This window comes from Pantherophis guttatus, chromosome 3 (assembly GCF_059756535.1).
Source record: "Pantherophis guttatus breed Tessera chromosome 3, ASM5975653v1, whole genome shotgun sequence".
NCBI classification, from domain to species: Eukaryota; Metazoa; Chordata; class Lepidosauria; order Squamata; family Colubridae; genus Pantherophis; species Pantherophis guttatus.
The window spans coordinates 192,348,267-192,371,442 of NC_142065.1; the positions used below are offsets into that span (position 1 = coordinate 192,348,267).

General features: G+C 34.1%; 1 protein-coding gene across 5 annotated transcripts in view; it reads left to right on the forward strand.

Moving 5' to 3' along the window:
* OXR1 (oxidation resistance 1) overlaps positions 1 to 23,176 on the forward strand; it is a 225,029-nt gene that overhangs the window by 192,778 nt on the left and 9,075 nt on the right. For 3 of the 5 annotated variants that reach the window (XM_034422177.3, XM_087890848.1, XM_087890849.1), the window contains 4 exons: positions 1,412 to 1,577; positions 3,154 to 3,313; positions 15,882 to 15,962; positions 21,326 to 21,451. In XM_034422177.3, the coding sequence (XP_034278068.2) occupies positions 1,412 to 1,577; positions 3,154 to 3,313; positions 15,882 to 15,962; positions 21,326 to 21,451 (533 nt within the window). The remainder of the gene's footprint in view (positions 1 to 1,411; positions 1,578 to 3,153; positions 3,314 to 15,881; positions 15,963 to 21,325; positions 21,452 to 23,176) is intronic. The other 2 variants (XM_034422179.3, XM_034422180.3) reach the window with 1 other exon arrangement.

Here is a 23,176-nt window from a genome sequence, read left to right on the forward strand (position 1 = left end):
TTAAATATTTTTAATAGTTTTTCCATCTCCCCTTAAGCAAAACTTATCTAATTAGCATAGCTTCCACAATTATGTTTAATTAGTCCCACCTTTAACCATAAATTTCTTATGAAATGCTACGGTGCTAAAAGTATTCTGTTTCTAAAAGTTACTTGTATCAGTGTTGATAGAATATGATTGCAGTAAGTAATGATACACATAGCAATATGTTTCCTGGATAATATTAGTTATTAGGACTTTTTAAATCTATATTTTGTATTTAAAGACATTAATCATCATGAAGTGGCTTCATGCTTTTGTATTCAGGCTTAGCCCCTCCCCTTCACATGAAATTCCTTTCTTCCAGAACAAAACACACAAACACTTAGAGCAATTTGTGAGAGCAGGTGATTTGGAAGTTTGGAACACTGCAGATGATTTGATATTTGAGAGGACCATTCTTTAGAAATGTTTCTTCTGCTGGCCAATTGTTTAGCCCCTCAAGATAGACAAGGGTCAAGAAACAAGCACAGCAAGAGAGTCCAGGAATATTCTTCATTATTAATTTATGGAGTAGAATAACAAAAACTTGAAAACTGACAAATTTCTCTCTGCCCCGTTTTAAAAGCAGGGTGGTGTTATTTTTAGTTCTTTCTCAAGCTTTTGTTTCTTTCCCAGAACTTTTTGTCAAAGTCTCCCCTTAACAATGTCAGGTCTACATTCCTTTGTGCTGATTAACATTGTAGTAAATGATCATGCAATATTTGTTGTATGGGCATATATCTTAAAGGTCAATGGAGATAACTTTAGTCACGGTAGCTTATATAATTGTAGATAGAGAGCAGGAACTGATTTGTTGCATCATACGTTGTAATGGATAGTCAGGCAACTGGGGGTTGGGCCATAGGAAGCATAGCTGCTAATGTAAGGTAATTTGTTTAATAAAGGAAAACAAGTGGCTGCAAACTTCCTATGCTTAAATGTTTGCATCCACTTGTTCCTCCCCCCTCCGCCCCATAGGTTGGGGCTTAAGAGATAAAGTCAATATTTTAAGTCGTGCAAAATACTGGTTTGGCTACCATTCTCCCAAAATAAGAAATATGGGCCTGATTTTAAGGATTTGTGGTTTCATGGGTGTCTTAAGTCTCTGCTGTGGTTTGATGAATCCATTTCACTATTTACTTTCCAGATTTGAGATCTGAAGCTTTAGGATTACAGGAGGTGTAAACAGAGAGCTAGATGTTCACATGTAGCCTTCTTAACTACAGATTGTGCACCGGTGCTATAATAGCTAGTTAACATTAAGCAGAATAACAATATCTAATCAGTTTTTAAAGATACACCCAAATTTATCCAGTAATTAATTTAATATTTAATAATTAGCAAAGCAAACTTGCCAACCACAGTCTGGCATCTTATCTCTTTATAAAAGGTCCTTTAATAAAAGAAAAGAGAAGACATCGATTATACAAGTTTTTGTGTCTCAAAGTGGGCAAGCCAATGCGAAAAACTTTTGTATCACAGGCAAGTGCATTGATGCAGCAATATGCACAAAGAGATAAGAAGCATGAATATTGGTTTGCTGTGCCATCAGAAAGGTAAGATGGATATTTTCTATGTATATTTATTGTAGAGGAAGGCTTTTATCTTTCCATTTCTAAAATGATATTAAAGCTATCTTCATCTTGAGACAATTCCACACCCTTATGAATTTATTGTCATTGTACATCATGTATACAACGAAATTGGCTAAAGGTTTCAACTATACAAGAAATATTATTTTATTACCACTTGCCATCAGTTTTCTTAATTCAGTGTGTGGTGTTTTTTTTTACAGAATTGTTGCTTATTTCTTACTTGGTAGTTTCAGAATTTTTCTTGATATATTCTCTCTATTGAAATTGGCCATTTGTTTTCTAGTAGATTAGATTCAAGTGAACGATATGAAGATCATAGCAGACCTGACTCCTTAACTGTATGAGATACTGTTGCCTTATTGAAATGATCATCCAAGCAATGGATCATTTATTATGAAATTATATTGGGCTAAGTTTTTTGTACTGTTTTCACAACAATAGTCATTCAAACTTTTGGGTGTTGTGTTCTTGTTAATTGCCTCTTTACAGATAGTCTTTTCTTATCAACCAATCATTCAGCCACCATTCGGCACTGCATTTATGGTATTTATGACTAATCCTTGAAGTTCTGGCCATTAAAGGGTCCTCACAGTCACATCATTGTGATTTGGGCATTTGGCAACTGGCTTGCAGTTGTGACGGTTCAAGTGCCTTGTGGTCAGGTGCTCACCTTTTATGACCTTCTCTGATGGCTTCTCTCAAGCAGAAGCCAGCAAAGAAGGTCACAAGTCACTCTGCTAAGTTCAGCATAGACTTCCTGTGCTCATGCCAAGCTGTGGCCTGGAAACCTTATTTTTATATCTTTTAACCAGGCTGACCAAGTGATGCTGCCAAGCTTCTTTACCAGTTAGTTAAGTGTTGGAAATTTGAGAAATTCATGGATAATAAGAGAATCATAATTTCCATAGGTCTGAATCTTTTCTGAAACAGAATGTCTAGAATTACCACTTTCTCATAACAATAGGAAGATTTTTTTTTCTTAATGTGTTTCTCAGAAGCATTTGCCTGGGCACTCTGGGAAAAACATGTCAGACTAGATGAGCAAACATGGCCAATTATAAATTCTTAATCTTTGATTTCTAGTATCATGTATTTGAGATAAACAAGTCTTTCCTGTTATGTCTTTTTCTTCTAAAGAAACCCCTTGAATCAAGCTTGATTATGTTGCCTAAATACTAAGCAAGTCCTACCCAGTTTAGCTAGTTGTCTAATCCTGCCAACTAGATGTGTTGTCCTCTTCTATTCACTTCTTGTTTTTCCTAATGAAACTAATAAGCCCTTTTCAGATTTATAATCTGTTGAGGATGCCATAATCAGTGCTAGCTATGTACTAAGATACTGAAAATATTGTCCACCATAGCTTTAGCTTACATTATAGAATAGACTTTATATGAATATTCTTTCTCTTGATTTTCAAAGAAAAGCATGAGTAACTGACAGTGAAAAGATACAGTGAATTACTACTTAAAAAACAATATTTTCAAGTTTGTACAAATCTGAATGGGTATCAATTTATTTTTCATTTTCCCTTTCAAAGGACTGAACATCTGTATGCATTTTTTGTTCAGTGGAGTCCAGAATTATATGCAGAAGATACAGGAGAATCAAATAGAGAGCCAGGATTTATCGTAGTAAAAAAAATAGAAACTCAGGCGGGTGAAGATTCAGTTAATGAAACAGCTGTTAAGGAGTGGGAGGTAAGTAAATGCTAGTTATCAACTTTAGAAAACACAGCATTTGTTTAAAATTGCTTAATTTCTACATGGAGAAGTTTCATCGACTAATGTTGTTAAGTAAAAGTTGCAAATACATGTTTATCTAATGCGTAGATAAGAAATTAACATGCGTAGTTTAATTTTTCTCTGTTGTATAATAGTCTGGGAATCTCAGTGTATAATGCTGTTGGCCTTTTGTGACTAGCAAAGGTCAGGCAGTAGTTACATGTAAACATATGTAACAGATAGTTTGCTTATTTAAACATGTACATCCAAAAAGTTAGGGGTGATTTGAAATACTAACAAGAACAGTAAGCATTTTGTTTACCAATCTTTCATTCCTAAGCAGTTTTTTTTTTCTTCATGGATTATTGGGAAAGAATTGGACATTTCTCAGCTGTTAATACTGCTTGTTTTCTTACCCAATTCCAGTAAAATAGCTCCATGTTTTTCTCCAATTTACAAACATTATTTCAGACTTTCAGACATGCAATTATTAATTTGAAAAATCAGTATTATCGTAATATACATTATAAGTAGAGCATTTTTGGCTTAAATTATTACTCTTAAAACAGTTTCTACATACATTAATATAGTACAGACAATATTGCAAATAAAAAATAGATATGGATATAATGGGTATTAAATATCAGAAGCCTGGGGAAGTGTCTACTTTCCAAAATAATAATTCAAAAACATACCTTCCTTAATTTGCACTCATATTTTAAACATTACAATTTTATGTACTGTGTAATATTGTGTGACTAGCTTATTGTTCATCTTTATTTTAAAGCCATTTTTCAAAAACAAAATCACAATATTCAGAATAGTAAAAGCAGTTTATAATGAGGTGTTAAAACATAAGCAATTCAATTAACACTTCAGACATAGTACAAAAATCACAAATTAAAACAAAGATCCTAGATAATCTTGAATCAAATCAGAAGGTATTAGGCTTGGTGCTAATGGTATCTAAACAAGATTGGTATTAGTTATATTATTTTTGTGAAATTGTGAAATCCTCAATTGCTACTTGAATAATTCAGGAACTAGAACAGTGTTACAGGGGGGAAAGTGCAGGATGAATGCCTTACCCTATGATTCATATTCTTAAGATATCAACAAACGGCCAAAAATTGCATATGTAAGAACTGAAGAGATGCCAGACCAACATGTCACTGCAATAAATGTACCATAAACCACATAAGGCCCAGGAACATACCCAGAATGCATGCATACCAAAGTTCACTGTCTCAAGCCATATAGAGAAGGTACTCCAAAAGATTGTAATCAAGTAGGCAGAGAAGTATACAAGCATGTAGTGAATACAAAATGGTCTGTAATACATACATGGTTTCTTAGTTATAGTTTCATAACAACAATAGGAACTTAGAAATAAATTTTAACAAAAAAATTGGTGTACATGGAAAGAGAGTCAACAGTGTCAAAATGCTGGGAACAACCAGGCAATCAAAGACCTGCTCATTTTAATGTATATTGTACACACCAATGGCCAAGTGGCAGAACTTCGATTATGTTAGTCACAGCCATAATTTTGATACCTTGCACAAATGTGTTGCTCCCAATATTCTCATTAACCAGTCAAATAACCATACAACAATCTAGAAGACGCCACATTGTTATGTTTAGCTTGGGTATTTCTCTATTCTGTATATCATCCTGTGACCCAACTATTCAGTTGTCAGGATGCTAAATTTTTAGAATGCTTTTTGAAAATAGAACATGCTTTATTTTAAAGGCATCTTAAAGCTTAAAGAAGCAAAAAATGCATAGAGTGCATTTGTAAACTTAACCATAGCACATCAACAAAACGAACATTGCACTGATCATTCTTTATATTAACCCTTTGTTTCTTTTACCCATGCTCTGAGATTTTCCTTTGTACTTCAACTTTAGTTGTTCATAGATCTTTTACTTATATTGAATTTGGGTTGCAATCAGGGGTGGGCAACTATGGCCCTTTTATGACTTGTGAACTTCAACTCCCAGAATTCCTGAGCCAGCCATGTTAGCTCAGGAATTCTGGGAATATATTTATTTATTTATTGGTTCGATTTATATGCCGCTCTTCTCCGGAGACTCAGGGTGGCTTACAATGCATTAAGCAATAGCCTTCATACTTTTATATATTAGTAGGGCTTTTGGCCCCCCCAAGTAGTGTTCTTTTTTATACAAAGTCAGCTTATTGCCCCCACAAACCGGGTCCTCATTTTACCTACCTCGGAAGGATGAAAGGCTGAGTCAACCCTGAGCCTGGTGAGATTTGAACTCGCAGTAATTGCAGGCAGCTGGCAGCTAATGGCTACTTTAACAGTGCTTTAGTCCGCTGCTCCACACAGACTCCTAATTGAAGTCCACAAGTCATAAAAGGGCCATAGTTGCCCACCTCTGAGTTACAATGCTACTTTATGTTCCTTTTCTTCCAGGATAGATTCATGCCAATTTTTAATTAATTAATTGTTTGCTGGAACAAGATATTCTTGACACCAGTATTTCAACTATTCTTAAATTAGAGGCTTCATCTCAATTTTTATTCTTTTGGATTATTACATTTTTGTAGCTGGTTAACATTTGGACTGGAGCATTGTCCTGATCCATTAATTGCAAGCTTCCTGTTCCTAGTGGCCTCAGTGTGATGCATTTGTTGTTGTTTATTCTTAATTAATCGATATAAGTTGTTGTCAGGATCAGTGAATGTAAGGTTTAATTTTCCTTCTAAGCCTTGGTAATATCATTTATTAATCTCACCCAATATTTTTAGAAATTTCAGAAAAACTTTTTATTAGTACTGGGCTAAGGTAATTGAACAAGATTAGTAATAGACATGCTGAGAAGAAAAAGTTCTTCTTTATCATTCTTAATAATATTTAAGACTAGACTATAACTGGGACAAAACGCTCTTTTTAACCCAACATTAAGCATTTTTGTTTTCTCCATCAAGCTGTTCACAGAAAAAGTAACTCAGGGGTCTATGGCTTATTTTGTCTTGTAGCACTTTTTTTTTTCTGCGGTTCCACTGTGGTAGAAATATATAATTAGACATTTGCTTAACAAAGAGAGAAAAAATTACTGTGTATCCAAAAAAGTTTGGGGTGGACTTCTGGAGAAGAAATGGTGAACTGGGGACTGCTCTGTTAAAAGCAGAATGCAGCCAAATGAAGAGCTTGTGAGTGGAGAGGCTCTTTGTTAATCCTCTCAACATAAGAACACTTAAGATTGACCACAAGTGCTTCAGAAATTTTGTTACTTACAAGGCCACAAGACAGCAAAGTTGAAAGTTCTGCAAAACAAGGAAGTAACCATCCTATTGAAAGTGCAATTGGAACCTTCAGAAAGGACTTTGGGGTAGCATAGTTGTTTTTTCTAAAATTGCTTGTTAACTGCTTTTTAACTATTAGGAACCTTTGGATTAACAAATCTCCAGATGAATTTCCTTCAAACTTTTAACAAAAAAAGCTTTAAATACAAGTTTAAGGATTTAAAAAACAGAACAGAACAAATAGTGAAAAGGGTATGTAGAAGTTTGATTTTGGAAAGTTATAAAAACACTAAATGTTTGAAATGAATTTGAAATGAAAGAAATTTGGAATTAATGATAAAAATCCTTCCCATGGGAAACGTGTTTTTGTTTTGAATTTTTTTTGAAAAAAAAAAAACATGATTGGATGAGACTTTAAAATTGGGACAGGATAGGAAACCAGAAGGAAATAAAGATTACAATTAAAGGAGAACACTTAAATTCGCTTTACTAATACAGAATGGAGCAAAATAACATTGGATATATTGGCTAACACTTAAGAACAGTGGACCCAGTAGTTAATTTTAAGAGTGTCTTCTTCTATAGATAGACTGTGTTTAAAAGATGCTACTGAAGAAGGAACAAGTTTCACCAGACTGATCTGAAAGTGGATTTAAAAATGACAGTCTACAAGAATGATACGTAAAAAGATGCTACACAAACAAATGAAACCATCCACTTTCTTAATGATTAAAAAGGATACACAAATAACAAACCAAAAGAGTGACCTGGATAAGTTTCTTATATTTGATTTACAAAAGAGATTTATTAAAGCTTTGAAAACCTTGTGTGAGAAGAGTCAAAGAAAAAATGAAATTGAGTGTAAGACATTATTTGAAGGAACTAAAGATCAAGATTGTTAAAAGTATAAGGAAGGAATATAAAGTTGGCTTATTTGATCAAGGTTAAAATACATGTGTTGTTATCTCTGATAACCCTTAATAGAATTTGGATCTACAAAGTAGTTCTAAATATTGCCTGGGGCCTGTATTATGATGCACAAATGAATCACAAGGTTTGTGAAATATCATAATTTAATTGTTACTTGCTGTTAGAAAGCCATAATTACATAAAATGCATATGCATTGATATAAACTAATGTTGTCCTAAAGAAGATGTGGATCTCTGTTTAATAATGAGATTATTATCTCGTGCAATTCATATGGCTGTGGAACTTTTCCCCCTTGAAATATTCTAAAGCAAGCAAGAGGAGCAGATTTTTTTTTAACCATTCTCATGAGGCTGCCAAATGTATAGGGAACAGCCAATATACCATGTGATATTCTATCACAGTTAGAAGACCTCCTTTCTGCTTCTAGAATACATTACAAAATGTAGGCTTCTGTGGAAGAGGAGATGGCACTTTTTTTTCTATATGCAAAATTAAAAGAAAAAAAACCCCCAGCATTTCTATTTAGTTTGCTACCAGCGGTTTTCGATACATGTATTCACACACATGAAAAGAGCAAGGAATGGCAGGCTTGGCTTTAATAGAAGATGGATCCTAGTGAAATATGTTTGCCGTCCAGAGAGAAAGCTCAAATATCAAGGACACTCACTGATTAATAGTGGGAAAAGTCTGACTTCTAATTAAACCTTTTTACAGAGGCTTAAGGAGATTTAAACACCATTTATCATTCTGGAGCAGGAAACCTGTGTTCCTCCAGATGTTGCTGAAGAAAATTTCAGACAGTATGACGAATGGTAATATATGTTGGGAGTTGTGGTTCACAACAATTGCAGGTTAAAGAAAATTAAGTGAATTCAACAGAAGAAAAGGTTTGCATTGATACAGTTCTTCTTCTCTAATTTTTGAAGCCTAGGTCTAATTGATGGTATAAAGGCATATTTGCAGCATTGTTTCATACTTCAAGAACTGTAGTAATACATACAGTTCTCATCAGCTGAGTTATTTTTTCCCATGTGGAAATATGGAAATATGAAAGATTACATTAGTTTGAACTTGTCATTCAGAAAAAAATAATTGAACTGTAAGGGTTATCCATTAATAGCAGTTAATCACAACAAAAGCTATTCTCGTTGAATGCATGTAAACAAGCATTGTTTCTTTTATTTTTAAATATAAAAAGGATTAGTTCTGATAAATTTCTCTTTCGATTCTAAAAGAGTATTGTGTCTCTTTAAACTTTTTTTGCTCTTTAAGCACTTTAGTGCACTGCAACCTCCCTTGAATATAGAAACGTCTCTGTTGTGCTTTCCATGGTAATGACACACCCCAGGATGAACACTCTGCTCACTCATTAGTTGTTTATCCTGTCAATCAATTCAGTGCAACTAGCACGATGTTCTGTCTGCAAGGAGAGCTTTGCTGTGCCTGGAATTAAAAGCAGATAGTATGCTGGGGAGAAATGCTCATGTGAAGCTAAAATTAATGTGATTATTTTTTTTCAAAGGAACTAATTTTTGCTATGACAAGAAAGGAAGAAAGCATCACTCAATGAGAAATAAATAGACTTTGGTAATTCCTTGAGAAATATTTTGAGAAATATTTATGTAATTGTTACTATAGTGCTATTGTAATCAGTAATGATCCCTGCTTTTTCTTTTAATATTCATTATAGATCAGAATTTTAGAATCTCTGATTAAGAAACAGCAATTTAAAACTTTACTATTTTAATTTAAAAGTTGGAGTTTAAAATGATCTGATTTAAAACAATGTAATTGTGGTAGATTTCATGGGCAAATATATTTTGGGAAGTTTCTTACACTAACTTGCCTATTCTTTTATATTGTTGACATGGCGCAGTATTAATGTCAGATAATTTGCAATTTTATATGCTTTCCAGGTGTTAATATGAGATGTGGATAATCTGTGAGTTTATACATTGTAATACACAGGATGTTTTTTATTCTATTGAGTCTTTTTTTTAAAAAAAATGGAAATGCAATACAGCCTGTGGTTAATTATCTGTCTACTTCTGTGGGTTGCATGTTCTTTGATTCCCAAAAAGTGGAACAAAACTTCATCTGGAATATTGGACAGGAGTTCTGTAATGAGGCATCATGTTTGTAAATACTGTATACTTCAAACTGAAATTTTAAGTTTTCTAATAATTTTTGTGAAACTTTTCATCTTCAACAATTAAATTATCTATTTATCATTTGCTTCAGTGTGTTGGTTATGTTTGTGTAATGCCACTGGCAAATAGCATAGAAAATGTTACATTTCTGTTGTGTATTTGGGCTGCTCTGAAAGGGTGGGGCATTCTTTGGAGCATGGTCGAGGCATTTGGGGGCTGCTGGGGGGAGCAGAGCACCAGGAAGACCTGATGGTGAATGGAAGTGAAGTTAGAAACAGTACTTTATTGTACAGTACTTTATTTTTTCATTAGTATTGCAAGAACCCTGTATCAGACATAGCCTCTGAAACTATGTGATCTCTTTATGTTAACCAGAAATATGTGTTTTTCAGTCTCTCAGTATTAATTTAAAAAGTTTAGTTTTTTCTCATTTGGTTATATAAGAAAAGAAATAGCAATGAGCTGAGGGTTTCCTGGGTATTTTTTCAGGCCGTACCGTGTATGTTCTATTCTACTTTTTAAGGCATAATATGAACTGTAAATAGGGTAAGAAGATGCTGTTTTAAAAGTTAGAGGAATACAGTGATAAAACTAGAAATGGCTATATATTGTTTCCTGAAGAATTTCTTATCCATTCTGTATGGTACAAAATAAATATTTCTTCTTTACTGATAGCAGATGAATACCACTATAAGTTATATTATAAAATCAGTGATTTCTTATATTGTAAAATAAGTGATTTAACTCACCAAATGCAAAAGACCTGTTTTAGCAGAGTGTGCTAAAAGATCTTGCAGAAGTAGCTTCAATGACGGTTTATTAAACCAATGCAGAAAGCTGTTTATTCCAGTTTGAAATAAAAGCTTTAAAAAAAACTGTTTAGAATAACAATTGACTAACAGGATTGTTGGCATTATATATTGCTTATGCAATAATTACACACATGAATCTTTGGCTTTTTAATTCACTATTGTACGTATTTTCTATATAGCAAATTAGAATCAATAACCTCATCTCGGTTTTATAAAATTAATCTGGTAACTTCTTAAACTGTAAATATGTAAAGTTAAATTGATTTAACTTCTCAAATTGCATTATAAAGTCTCCAATAGAAGAAAATTTCAATAGAATTTCCAATAGAACGAATTTCATTGTATACATGATGTACAATGACAATAAAGGCTATACTAAAATATAGAGTATTATAGGACAGTGAAGAGCAACTAAAATTGTATATATTGGACTGTATTAATTTATTCAATTGAATGTACCTGCTATGTTAGTAATTTAAATTAAATTTTCGATATATTTGAAATAAAAAAGATATTAAATCATACAAAATTATTACTATTGTTATAATTATAGAAATCTACTAAGGCTAATGTGTTTCAAGGGCATATATCTCACTAAAGTTTGTAAGATATACTTCTAGGCAGGCATGAGCTTATATTTAGATAAAATGTTACAAGAATCTCTGGCCCATACTTGTTTGCCAGAGAAATTATACAATGGCTATTTTTAATGATATATAAACAGTGGAAGAAAAGAACATTAAATCAATGGAAGAGAAGAAGGGCTGTTGAAAGGACTCCTGGAGTGTCCTAGTGCATTCACAACTAGTGCAAAATAACTAATTAATAACTAAGATACCACCATATCACACATTTTGCCACATCAAGCACTGCACCTCTTTCTGCTATACCTGCATCTTTCCCTGTAACATTTTTATTGATCTGGCAGAGATGAGAATTACTGCTTTTTCAAGAGTGGCTTCAGTTGCCATTTTATATATACAGGATAGAGAGAGAGTGCAAAACATCAGCAGGAGCGCAGCTAGCAGAATGGTAGGATAGTGCAAAGGAAAGGAGCCAGCTGGAAAATGAAAATGGAGGGCTGGTCCAGTGGTTCTTCCTGCTCTTAAAATAGCTGCAGCTTTGTGATGCTGAGGAGTGTGTCCGTTTCACTGCTCCATGTGTCAGGAAGCAGAGCCAGCTGGAAAATTCTAGGTCTGATTTTGCATCCAGAAATGGTATGGATACCATGATTGTTTTAAGAAATCAGCCAGCACTAGCTAGTTTATTCATGTCAGGTTATTTATTTTCTCACCACTGCAGTTTTGTGGATTCAAACTGAGCCCTGACAAACCAAACTTGAATCTGAACCTTCTTGCAGCTTATAGTTGGCAACTTACTGCATCAAAATACTGGTGGTTCTATAGACTACCAGGGTATTAAATTTTATTTCCATACCATATGATTTTACCATTTAGGATACTTTATGTGCCAATGCCTTAGCTGTTTTTGAGACTTTTTATTCATTGAAAGTAAAATATTGCTATTACAGCATTATCTGGAGGATGACAAAGCACTGTTGCAAATGAAGTCCAATTTCCATAAAATTATAATAAAACTGGCTTGAGTGTGAATATAAATTTAATACTAAGGCTTAAATATTTATTATTGTGAACTGTGGTGTATTTATAGTATATAATCTCTACTTCTTTGCACAGTAAGAAATTGCAGAGCCATTGGTGCACAACTTTGGAAAGAGTTATTATGGAGGATTGGCAGCAATATTTGCCTTACATGGAGATACTCAGAGTACAGATGAATATAGATATACTTTTTCCAATAATCTACTGTGTCCCTATCAAACACCCTGAGAAATACCCAAATTCCAGGATTTTTCAAATTATTTTCTGTGTTTTTCATTTAATGAATTTTTTTCAGACTAAGAAGAAATTTCCTGACAGAAAAATTAATCAGTCGAATATTTTGCCTCCAGAAGTTGTGAATGCTCCAACACTGGAAGTTTTTAAGAAGAGATTGGACAACCATTTGTCTGAAATGGTATAGAGTTTCCTGCTTGAGCAGGAGGTTGGGCTACAAGACCTCCAACTCCGTTATTCTAGACCAGGGCTGTCAAATTCGCTGGCCATGGGCCAGATGCGTCATGGGCTGGCCGTGCCCATGCCCGCTTTAGCAAAGGGAGGGAAAGTCGCGATATGTCACGTGACAACACCATGACGACACGAGTTTGACACCCGTGTTCTAGACGGAATAGTTGAAATCCAGCCCCCAACTAAGAATAGGGTTAGTGTGCCAGATTCCAAGCCGAGGACTTTAACATTCAAGTGATATCTCCTGAAGAGAAACATTAAATATCTACACTGAACTAATCACTCTGAAAATTACAAAATAAAGCTCTCATTTAGCATACTGTGGGGCAGAGGGATTTTTTTTTTTTTGACATGAAAGCAGTTGCCATAATATAATCATTATAACATATAATACATTATAATAGCCATAAATACCACATTTAACAAAATGATTATGTGGTTGTACGTTCATAAAGTAAAATTTAATCAAGTTACCTAAAAAATATTATAAAGCTTCACATTTTCAAAATCACAAAGTTATATTCTGAGGTAATTTATGCTATATGTTATATTGAAAACTAATTTATGGTCTTATTCTTTTTTAGGATAGGTAGTCCTCGATGTAGGATCATAATTAAGCTTGCAGTTAGTGTCATAAAACTTTTAAAGCTTCACATTTTCAAAATCACAAAGTTATATTCTGAAGTAATTTATGCTAATCAGAAAATATTTTTACTTTAATGAACAGGATATTGTATCTCTTTGCTGCTCCTCTGAGTATGTTTCATAAGTCATAAGTTGTGGCGGTCATTAAGTAGGTCACCATATGAGAGCACCTTATTTTATGACCTAATTTGCAGGAGTTGTTAAGCAAATCCATTGTTCACTATGGGCATTTTTTTGCTGGAAACCGGAAGTAAATGCTGCTTTCTGGCTAAAAACATTGTAAATTACAGTGACATGACTCTGGGATGCTGCAAACAGCTGTAAATATGAGCCAGTTGCCAAATGCCCAAAACGAGGTCATGTAACTCCAAGGGGGCCATTGAAATTTTCAATCTGGGTCTTAAATAGCTTTTCTGCATTTCATCATAACTTGGAATGGTCCCTAAGTGATCATTTGAAAACTATATAAGATGAACTACTGCATCATTTTTTAAAAAAAAAATCCAGGCTCAAATCACTGAACTGCCTCACTTAGCATTGAAATTTTGATCTCAATTGTCATAAGTCGAGGACCTACCTGTAATTGCAAAAAGATTATTTTTGTAAAACTTTTTAATATTATAAATCTTATGAACAGAGATCCCTTCTTTGGGTTGTTGGCATTGGGCTTTTTTTCCTTCATGTATATTCATTACAGCTATTTTGAACAGCCAAATTCTTTTTTCTCTACTGCAAAGAAAAAATAACTGTGAAAACAAGAATATGTTGTATAAATATTAATGGTGTTATATAGAAAGGTGCATGCCTCTGTAATGATACTATGTAAGTGTGAAAGTTGTCCATTGTAAGAGATTATATATTAGGCCCGAACACATTGAAGAATAATGAACATTTTTTAAAAAAAGAAGTCACATAGAGAAAGAATTCTCAAATGTCTGCATTCTGCAGAACCCTAGGGTTCCATAACAGACTAAGGGAAAGAAAGAAAAGAAAACCATTGTTTTTGAAAAGAGATTCTGGGAATCTTTTCTTTCTTTAAACAGCCTGGTAAAATTTGAAAACCTCAATATAGTGTTTCAACTTCTGCTTATTCTAGAGATGTGAGAAAATTATGACTCTTTAAATGATGTAGATACATTGGTGGTCTGAAGTTTCTGAAAGTTCTTAATTTATTAATCTTCAACCTTTCTTTCTGGCCTGTTGACAGCAGAAATTGTTGTTTTGATAAACAGAAAATACCATTTGTTTTGATAAACAATGGGAGAGTGTCGAATGAATATGGAACTAGTTTAATACCCAGGCGTTTCTACTTTTGTTTTATTATTACTTTGCTTGCTAATGATATGCATACAGTCTGTTTTGCCAGGTTTGAATTTATAAATGCATATTAAAGTCATCTCACCATATGTGAATCCATTAAGGCCTAGTTCTGGCCAGCTCCATGCTGTTGTATGCAGTTGGATTCATTCTGTCTTATTTCTTTTTACAACTTACATAATACAGGTTTCAACAATAAAATACAGTTTATATATTTTAATGACAGATATTAAATGTTTACTGGCTATTGTTTACAGTTACTCCTTATTTTTCTAGAGGCCTGAAATATGTTTGTAAACTGCATCTGTCTATAAATTCCCCTAGAGGACATTTGATTTTTTTTTTTTTATAAACAATGATTAATAAGATAGTACCAGGGGTGGGTTCCACTTACCCTTACTACCAGTTCGCAGCGAGAGAGCGTGCACGCACTCTTCTGCACATGCGCAGATCATCCATGATGATGTCGTGGGTGGGCAGAGCCTCCCGCCGGTTTTACTACCGGTTCTATAGAACCGGACCGAACTGGGAGCAACCCACCACTGGATACCTTACAAGATTGTAATGGACAATGTGGTCATCGTAACCCAGGGTGTAAATGCCACATCTTTCACATTTAATACCGTATTTCAGCAATAGTAAGATATCTGTCTGAAGTCTGAAATGCCATTATCCTTTATACATTTCTCTAGTCCAGTACTAGCCATCCTTTTAATGCATAGTGGAATTCATCTACAATTTAACTGAATGAGATATGTTTATGCTGGATTTCATACTGTCTGGCTTGATTTACCTGCCATATCTATACTTCACATGATTTTGTCCTCTCTTATTTGCCATTTAGTAAGCTAAAGAGACCCAAATATGGCAACGTTTCCTCATACAGAAATTATTCCAATCATTTGATAATTTTAGTTTCCTTTTTCTGCGCTTTTTTTAATAGTTGCTTTTATATAAGGCCTGTTTTTGTATCTGCTTCTTTTTCATCAATTAGCATTTTTCCCTAAGTAAAAATAGCAGGTGGTATTTATGTAAGGAAACAGTTCATGAATGTGCATGCTTATATGTTTACCTAGCAGATTGTTTTTATTCTGTTATACAAATTTATTTGATTATTTTATTGGAAATTCTGACTGTTGTATGTCTATATGTGTTTTATATATGTGCACTGTATCACTAGACTCTTACTTTTATTTTTGTTTCATTGTCAATTTCTTTCTCCCCACCCCTTGTTTGACTTTGCCACACTCTTGTTGTTTTTTTAATATTGTTTTATTTTTATTTTAAAACTGTGAGTGGAATTATTGTCTCCCTGTCTCCATATTCAGGTAGTATCAGTGGCTGAGTATCACCGCAGAATCGATGCTCTAAATAATGAAGAACTACGTACACTCTGCCGACGTCTCAAGGTGCTTTCTTCTCAACTAGAGATTAGAATTATTTTTTTTTATGTAGTGGTCCTGATCAGAACAAAGCTGATATTCAATTGTTTTGTCTTCATTACTGTACTGAAATAAGGCAGCAATAACTTCCTCATGGTTGTGTTTCCCTTTATGAAGGGACAGGGTTGTTCTGGTGACATTTTTGACAACTGAGTCACTTTTAGAGCTGAGCCAAACTTCTGCAAGTTCAAAGTAAACTTCCAGTGATAATGCAAGTGCTTCACTTTTTTGGCGAAATTTTGAATAGTTACTTTTATACTACTCTAGTACAAGGACTATGCAGACCTTAAATTAGTCCATAAGATGTAACTCAGGAAAAGATCAGTTCAATTCTTGAAGACTGTGAAACCAGTTGTTGAATCTTCCTGGCCAAACTTAAGTTAAAGATTGCCTGGATTCTCACACAGATATTCCCAGAAAGAAGAGTAGAAGTACCACCTAGGAGGCTCATGAACGTTTGAAATTTGTTCACTATTAACTGTTAATGTTAATTATGATGAATGAATCAAACTATTTCAAACATTTCTAAAGCTGTCCTGTAGTTTCATATTTGAATATAACAGGTATTTGTGCATGTTCACTTTGTGGCTCTATGGAAGCAGGAGAGGCATTATGTGAGAGAAGACTGGAATCATTGACATTTGTCTAAATCAGCCCATCCATATCAGGGACCTTCCAGATAGCTTGAGGCTACAGATCATAATCTGACAAATTCCCATGTCTTTGGAAAAGTTATTTGCAAGGCTATAGCTTCACAGTGAGATGTTGGTATTTCCTTTCATTTTTAGCTTGGTGGCCATTGTCAGTAAGTACTGTAGTGCCATCTGTATCCCTCTGAAATCTAATGTGTATATACTAGTTCCCATATTTATTGTATTGTTGAATTGCCTGACTGCTCGCTGTGTTCTTCTTGGTGTTTTACAATGAGATGTACCACCATTATATACCTGTTTACTCAGTCTTTCATCTCCAGTTAGCCTAAGAACTAGATCAGATAAGCCTGATATGGTATGAACTGTTCCTTATAATGTTTTGTCCTGGAACTGATCAGTTATTTATAAATCGATTTCTCATGAGCTCTGTAAGGATATCAAATCTCTGAGTTTGAGCTTAACTATGAAGTAAAAGCCTGGTGAAATGGATACAGGAAGCCTTTGCTACAAGATTGGTAGCTGGTTCTGCTGTGGGCTGCCTCTTCTTATACAAGAAGGCAGAGCTAGCCAAAAGTGGATCAAATCAAAGTATTTCGGCTTACATGGTAGTTGTAAATGTGGTACTGTCCTTTCTGTGTTGGCTGTCTGTAAATGAGATCTTTATCATCAGGTAATCCATTTTGGAAGTCTCATTTCAGTTTCCTCTACCTGTGCTGAATCTTTATCTCCTGTTTTGTGCACAATTATTTCTGCAAATCCTCTGTTACTTTTTCCTGTTGTAACATCCTTCTCTTACTGTTAACCTAAGCCTCATGGTCCCTTCTCCTAAGTTAAGCTATTTTATGGTCCTCTGCATCAATTCCACCCACACCCCACACCATGACTTAGCAAAGACCTGCGTAACCTCACTGGCCATTTTCCAGCATTGTTCCCATCTTGATGGTTCTTGTGGATACCTACAATCCATGGCACACACTGCAGATACTTTTCATCCTTTTACTGTCAGTGGTTTTGGCATTCCTTTTTGCCTCCTTGCTACTTTTCAGGCCAGGAAGAGATTTTGTGGTATTCAAAAAGTGCTGCAAGTTGTCAATAACAATAAAAATGATGATGATGACATCACATATTTGCTACAACAGATTTTTCGATTAGTGTTAGTTAGTCCTTAAGCTTAAGGTAATTGTACCTTGTGGACCAAATTAAGGGGCTGCATACTCCATAAACCTTAAAAACTGGCTTTGGATTTGCATCCTTTCTTTGTCTTTTCTTATTTTTTGGCTGTCATGGTTTAGACAAAAGAAGAAAAAAAGTGGTTTTGAAAAATCAGATAAAAATATTGAATCAGCGCACAGGCTGTATGAAAATGAAATTGAAAAACACTTAGGAGTTCTGTTCTAAGTATCTATTGCATTCTCTCTCTCTCTCCCTTTCTCTCTCTCTCCCTCTCTCTTTCTCTCTCTCGATAATATAGATGATAGATAGATAGATAGATAGATAGATAGATAGATAGATAGATAGATAGAGATAGGTCTTTGGTTATTCGGGTTTTCTCCCGCGTAAAATTAGAGGTGCCTTGGCAACGTTTCAATGAAGTCTCATTCGTCATCTTCAGGCTGGTGCTTTCGGCTTCGTGCTTCTAGGAGCAATGTGAGCACGAAGCCGAAAGCACCAGCCTGAAGATGACGAATGAGACTTCGTCGAAATGTTGCCAAGACACCTCTAATTTTACGCGGGAGAAAACCCGAATAACCAAAGACCTACATACAAACACCCGCGAAAACCTCAGAAAACATACACACACACACACACACACACACACACACACACACACACACACACACATATACATATACATATACATATGGAAGGTGGTGTATCCATTATTACTCTTATATCTTTAAAATTTCAGAAGCATTTTGAAAGCTTTATGAAATAGAGCCGCTACTGAATTAATACAGTAATAAACTAATGCAGAGAGTTTAGCTAAGCATTTAAGCCTCTATAATGCTATGAGCCATGGTGGCACAGTGGTTAGAATGCAGTACTGCAGGCTACTTGTGCTGACTGCCGGCAGTTCGATTTTTACCAAGTTCAATATTGATTCAGCCTTCCATCCTTCTGAAGTTGATAAAATGAGGACCCAGATTGTTGGGGGCAATATGGTAACTCTGTAACCGCTTAGAGAGGGCTGTAAAGCACTGTGAAGCGGTATATAAGTCTAAGTGCTATTGCTATTTATTTCAGTGTAACTAAAAAGTATATATACTGTTTTTATTATTTGTTATTTTGTCAGTTTTTCTTAACACAGAATTGGATCAACATTTTAAAATCTTGTCACATTTTGAATAATATGTATAGTTAATTATTTGTGGAAGAAAATGCTTTTGTAGTTTTGCTCATTCTGCTGCTAAACAGTGAATATTTCAAGAGGGTTGTTTTTGACGTAAATCATGGGTTAAGACCTTTGATAACATGAGAGGTTAAAAGAAAAACCTTTGTGATCATGAATTCAAGAAATCTGCTATTTTAAAAGCTTATTTTAACTGCATATACTTAAATAATGATGAAACTCCATCTAGAAAAGCCAGCACATTATGTCTGTTAGTAGAAATTGGGGTGGGGGAGCAACTGTTAATAAAGTATCAAATGGCATGTGAATTATTTGCTATTGATGTGGCTGTCAAATTTCCTTATAGGCTATCTGCCCTTATAGAAATCTGTCATTGGCATTTCAGAACTAATTTAGTAACTGGATAAACTTTTCATTATTGTTTAATATCTCAAAGATACAAGTTTTTATCAGTAAATGTTAGTTATATAAATACTTGCTAAGTTCCTTTTTTCAAGAAAGCAATTGTCAAACAGCCAGATCAAATGGTATTCCTTAAACACAGTTAAAGGGTCATATATCAATGGACTACATAGTCTTCCTTCTTTTAATTGGTGAATCATTTTATAAGTAGGATACCTTTTAAACACTGCCTGGAAGCATTTTAGCAAAACTAATTTAAAATAATCCCTTTACTTGTATTAGCTGTGATTAATGTTACTGATCATGAATAATTGTTGGGATGAAGAATTATAGAACCTGTTGAAGTAGAATAATCATTCCTGCAGCATGACAAAATTTCTAAATGTTGTTATTGGAAACTTGTGTTGGCTGATTATGTGAAGCATAGCATTAATATTTGATTTAGATTGTTGAAATAAACATTCCTTACCTTGCAACTATTGATTAAATGTGTGCATTCAAGATGGATCATGTCTTGGTAACTACACAGACAGATTTTCTCCAGGATAAATCTTGCAATTATTCTAAATCATTTGAATTACCCCATTTGGCTTGCAATGGAATTAAGCTATGGAGTTTTCTTATTTTACAATACCTGAAAGACAGTTCAGTAGAATGCATACTAAACATATACAATGTTTATTGGAAATGCCATACAGATTATTGTAAAATCATATAGGTATATGTGTATATATCATTTATGGTGTGGACCATAAAGATACAGCAGATAGAAAAATACAGTACTTCAACTTGAGAGACACTGTCTAAAAAGTTGCAATATTCCTATTGCAGCAATATGATTTTTCCATGTGATTTCTCTCACAGTTCTTGCTGATCATTTGCTCAGTAGATATACACAAGATGTATTTAAGAGATGCGAACAGCAGTTCTGTGTTTTGTGGAAAAAGTTGATTTATTTAGGTTCTCTTAATATTACTGAATGCTTAAGAGGTCTTCCAGTGCCTCTAGGATAGGTGCATCAAGTAGAATATATCTATTTTCAAACAATAAAATGGAATGTGTTTTAAACAGAGAAGCATAGAGTGGAAGGGTAGCCAGATCCTCCTTATCCCAGATGTCCCATCCCGTCTGTTCCACCCAAATCTCCAGCTGTTGCCAATTTATACCTAGTTTTGAAATTAGAAATGAGCGAAGCCAGGAGAGAAGTAATAAGTTTCAATGGAGAATGGAAGATAAAATATTGACTCAGAATCTCGATCTTTTCTACCATTTATCTACATGAGTTCCTGCTCAGTATAAGATTTTACACATTGTTGCAGGGGTACACAACTTTATTCTCAGGTAATTATATTATATTTTCATGTGAGCGTTTATGCGTGCAGCAAGACTGCATAGATTAAGATCAGAATGGACATGCACAATATTAAAAGCAGTTTATATTTAAAATAATTTAACCTGTGGGTTGCAATTCTTTTTTCTTCTTTTTTTATGTAAGATTTTCTTTTCAAGAGATGCTGGTTCTGTTTGTATGAGTAGTCAACTGATTCTTACTTAAGGATAGATTTGAATATCTTCTGTATGCTGAGATACAAATATTACACTACTGAAGTATAATATTTTTGAGATTCTATTATGTTTACCTCTGAGATTCAGTTTTAATCAGGATCAAATGGTACCTTAAAAAGTTATAGGATACAAAACCACAGTTTAAATAACAAATGGATCAAAGCTTGCAATCTCACATTCTTTCAGTGATGGGCCATATCCAAATTAAACATAGGAATCTGGCATTGTATCTAATATTTAAAACATTACACAAGTTGTCAGGTAAGCAAAAATTTTCAGTTTTACAAGATGAATGTGATAAGGAAAGTTGCTTTGAATAGCATTTTGAATGCTAATTCAATTTTCTCCCTTCCATGCAGATTACTACAAGAGAAGATACATATTCAAAGCAGGAAACAACTATCAAAACCGAACTGGAGCCTGAAGCATTTCGGCCAAATCTTAGTGATCCCAGTGAACTGTTACAGTCGGATCAAATTGAAAAGGTATCATATAGAAAAAATACAGCATTCCTTATATTGACACAGCTTTCACGTTGCAAAAAAAGTTGTTTTAGAAAATTGCGTTGAAACAGTAATTGTTGTTTACTAACGGATATGCAAGAAACAAAATGCTTTGTTTCAAACATAGGACACAATACTTGAAATATTTTGAATTGGTTAAATTCTAACATAACAAAATTCAGAACCCTTCCAGCATTCAGTATATGAATGAAACTTTTAAATGTTTTGCATATTCTGCCGTAGAGAGCAATGGGAATTCAAAGAGTAATTGGAAAAATAGGAACTCAAAAAAAAAGCTTCCTGCTCCCTTTTTATGTCAATTTGGAATGTATAACATCCAATGATTCATCACATTCCAGAAAACTATAGAACATTTCAGTCCTCCTCTCAACCATGGCATTCTCAACAGAGTTGAGCAATTGCAAGAGAAAACTACTCCAAATTTGAAGTGGTTCAGGATGTGCTACAGATGATTCAGCTCTGAAATTGCTCTGTCTTATTTAGAGTAACATACTGAGGACACATTGAATCAGTTGCAGTTCATTAGATATAGTTCCAGAAGTTACCAATTGCTCCTCCAATGGCATGATCTGAAGGAGGTTTGGTGTGGTCTGGAAGGAACTTTCATTTCCGAAATCACTGAATTTTGTGTATACTCTCTGGTAATCTATTCAGACTTCTGTTTGACACCCTACATAGTGAAAATCTGGACAAGAGCATTGGGTTTTATTATAAATTTAATAGTGAGCATTTAAAAATTCATAGGGAAACACAAAGCATTATTCACCTCAACGCAGCATGCGAACAAGACCACATAAATAAATACAAACATTTCTGGCTATTTGCTTGAAGTTTCCTTTTGTTGAAATATAGTGTACAGAACTGCATATAGCATTCTGCCAGCAATGTTCAGAAAAAAACAACCAAAAAGATTTTGCGCCATGGTGGCGCAGTGGTTAGAATGCAGTATTGCAGGCTATTTCTGCCCACTGCTAGGAATTTGATCCTGACCAGCTCAAGGTTGACTCATATATTACTACTAATACTACTACTACTACTACTATTATTATTATTATTAAAAAAAACCCAATACAAATTAAACAAAGATAAAAGAGATATAAGGAGCAAAAAGTACAAAGAAGAAAAAGGAAAAGTAAGAATATAATAAAGAAATACATAAAGAAGTGACTTCCAACCTTCATCACAAGGATGAATCACCAGTATAAATTTAGTGTCTCTTCACATCCTGCAGTTACCTCTTCACCCCATATCCCATCTCTTATCTATAACTGTCCAAAGTAATTCATTTATTGGTCCAATATTATAAACACAATTAATAAATGAAGCCATGAAATAATAGAAAATGTTGTGCTATCATTTTTAAGCATGACCTTAAAAATTAGGAAAAAATAAAGCTATTTGCTCTAACATTTCACTTTGGCTATTCAATTCTTATTTTAAGTTAGAGATCTGAAACAGGTTTTAATATTAAACATTTCAAGTTTGAATCATTGCATTTTAGGCCAAATCCAAAACAGTTGACAATTCCAAGTAGTTTGTTCCAACCTTAGTACAAGTATCCCAATATCATCCAACCATTCCAGAAGCATTATGAACTCAAAATAGTCTTGTTCAAATTCAAAACAGGTGTTTTAGGATTGAAGAGAGTCTGTTTTGAACTCAAAACACTTGAACATTTCCAAAGTC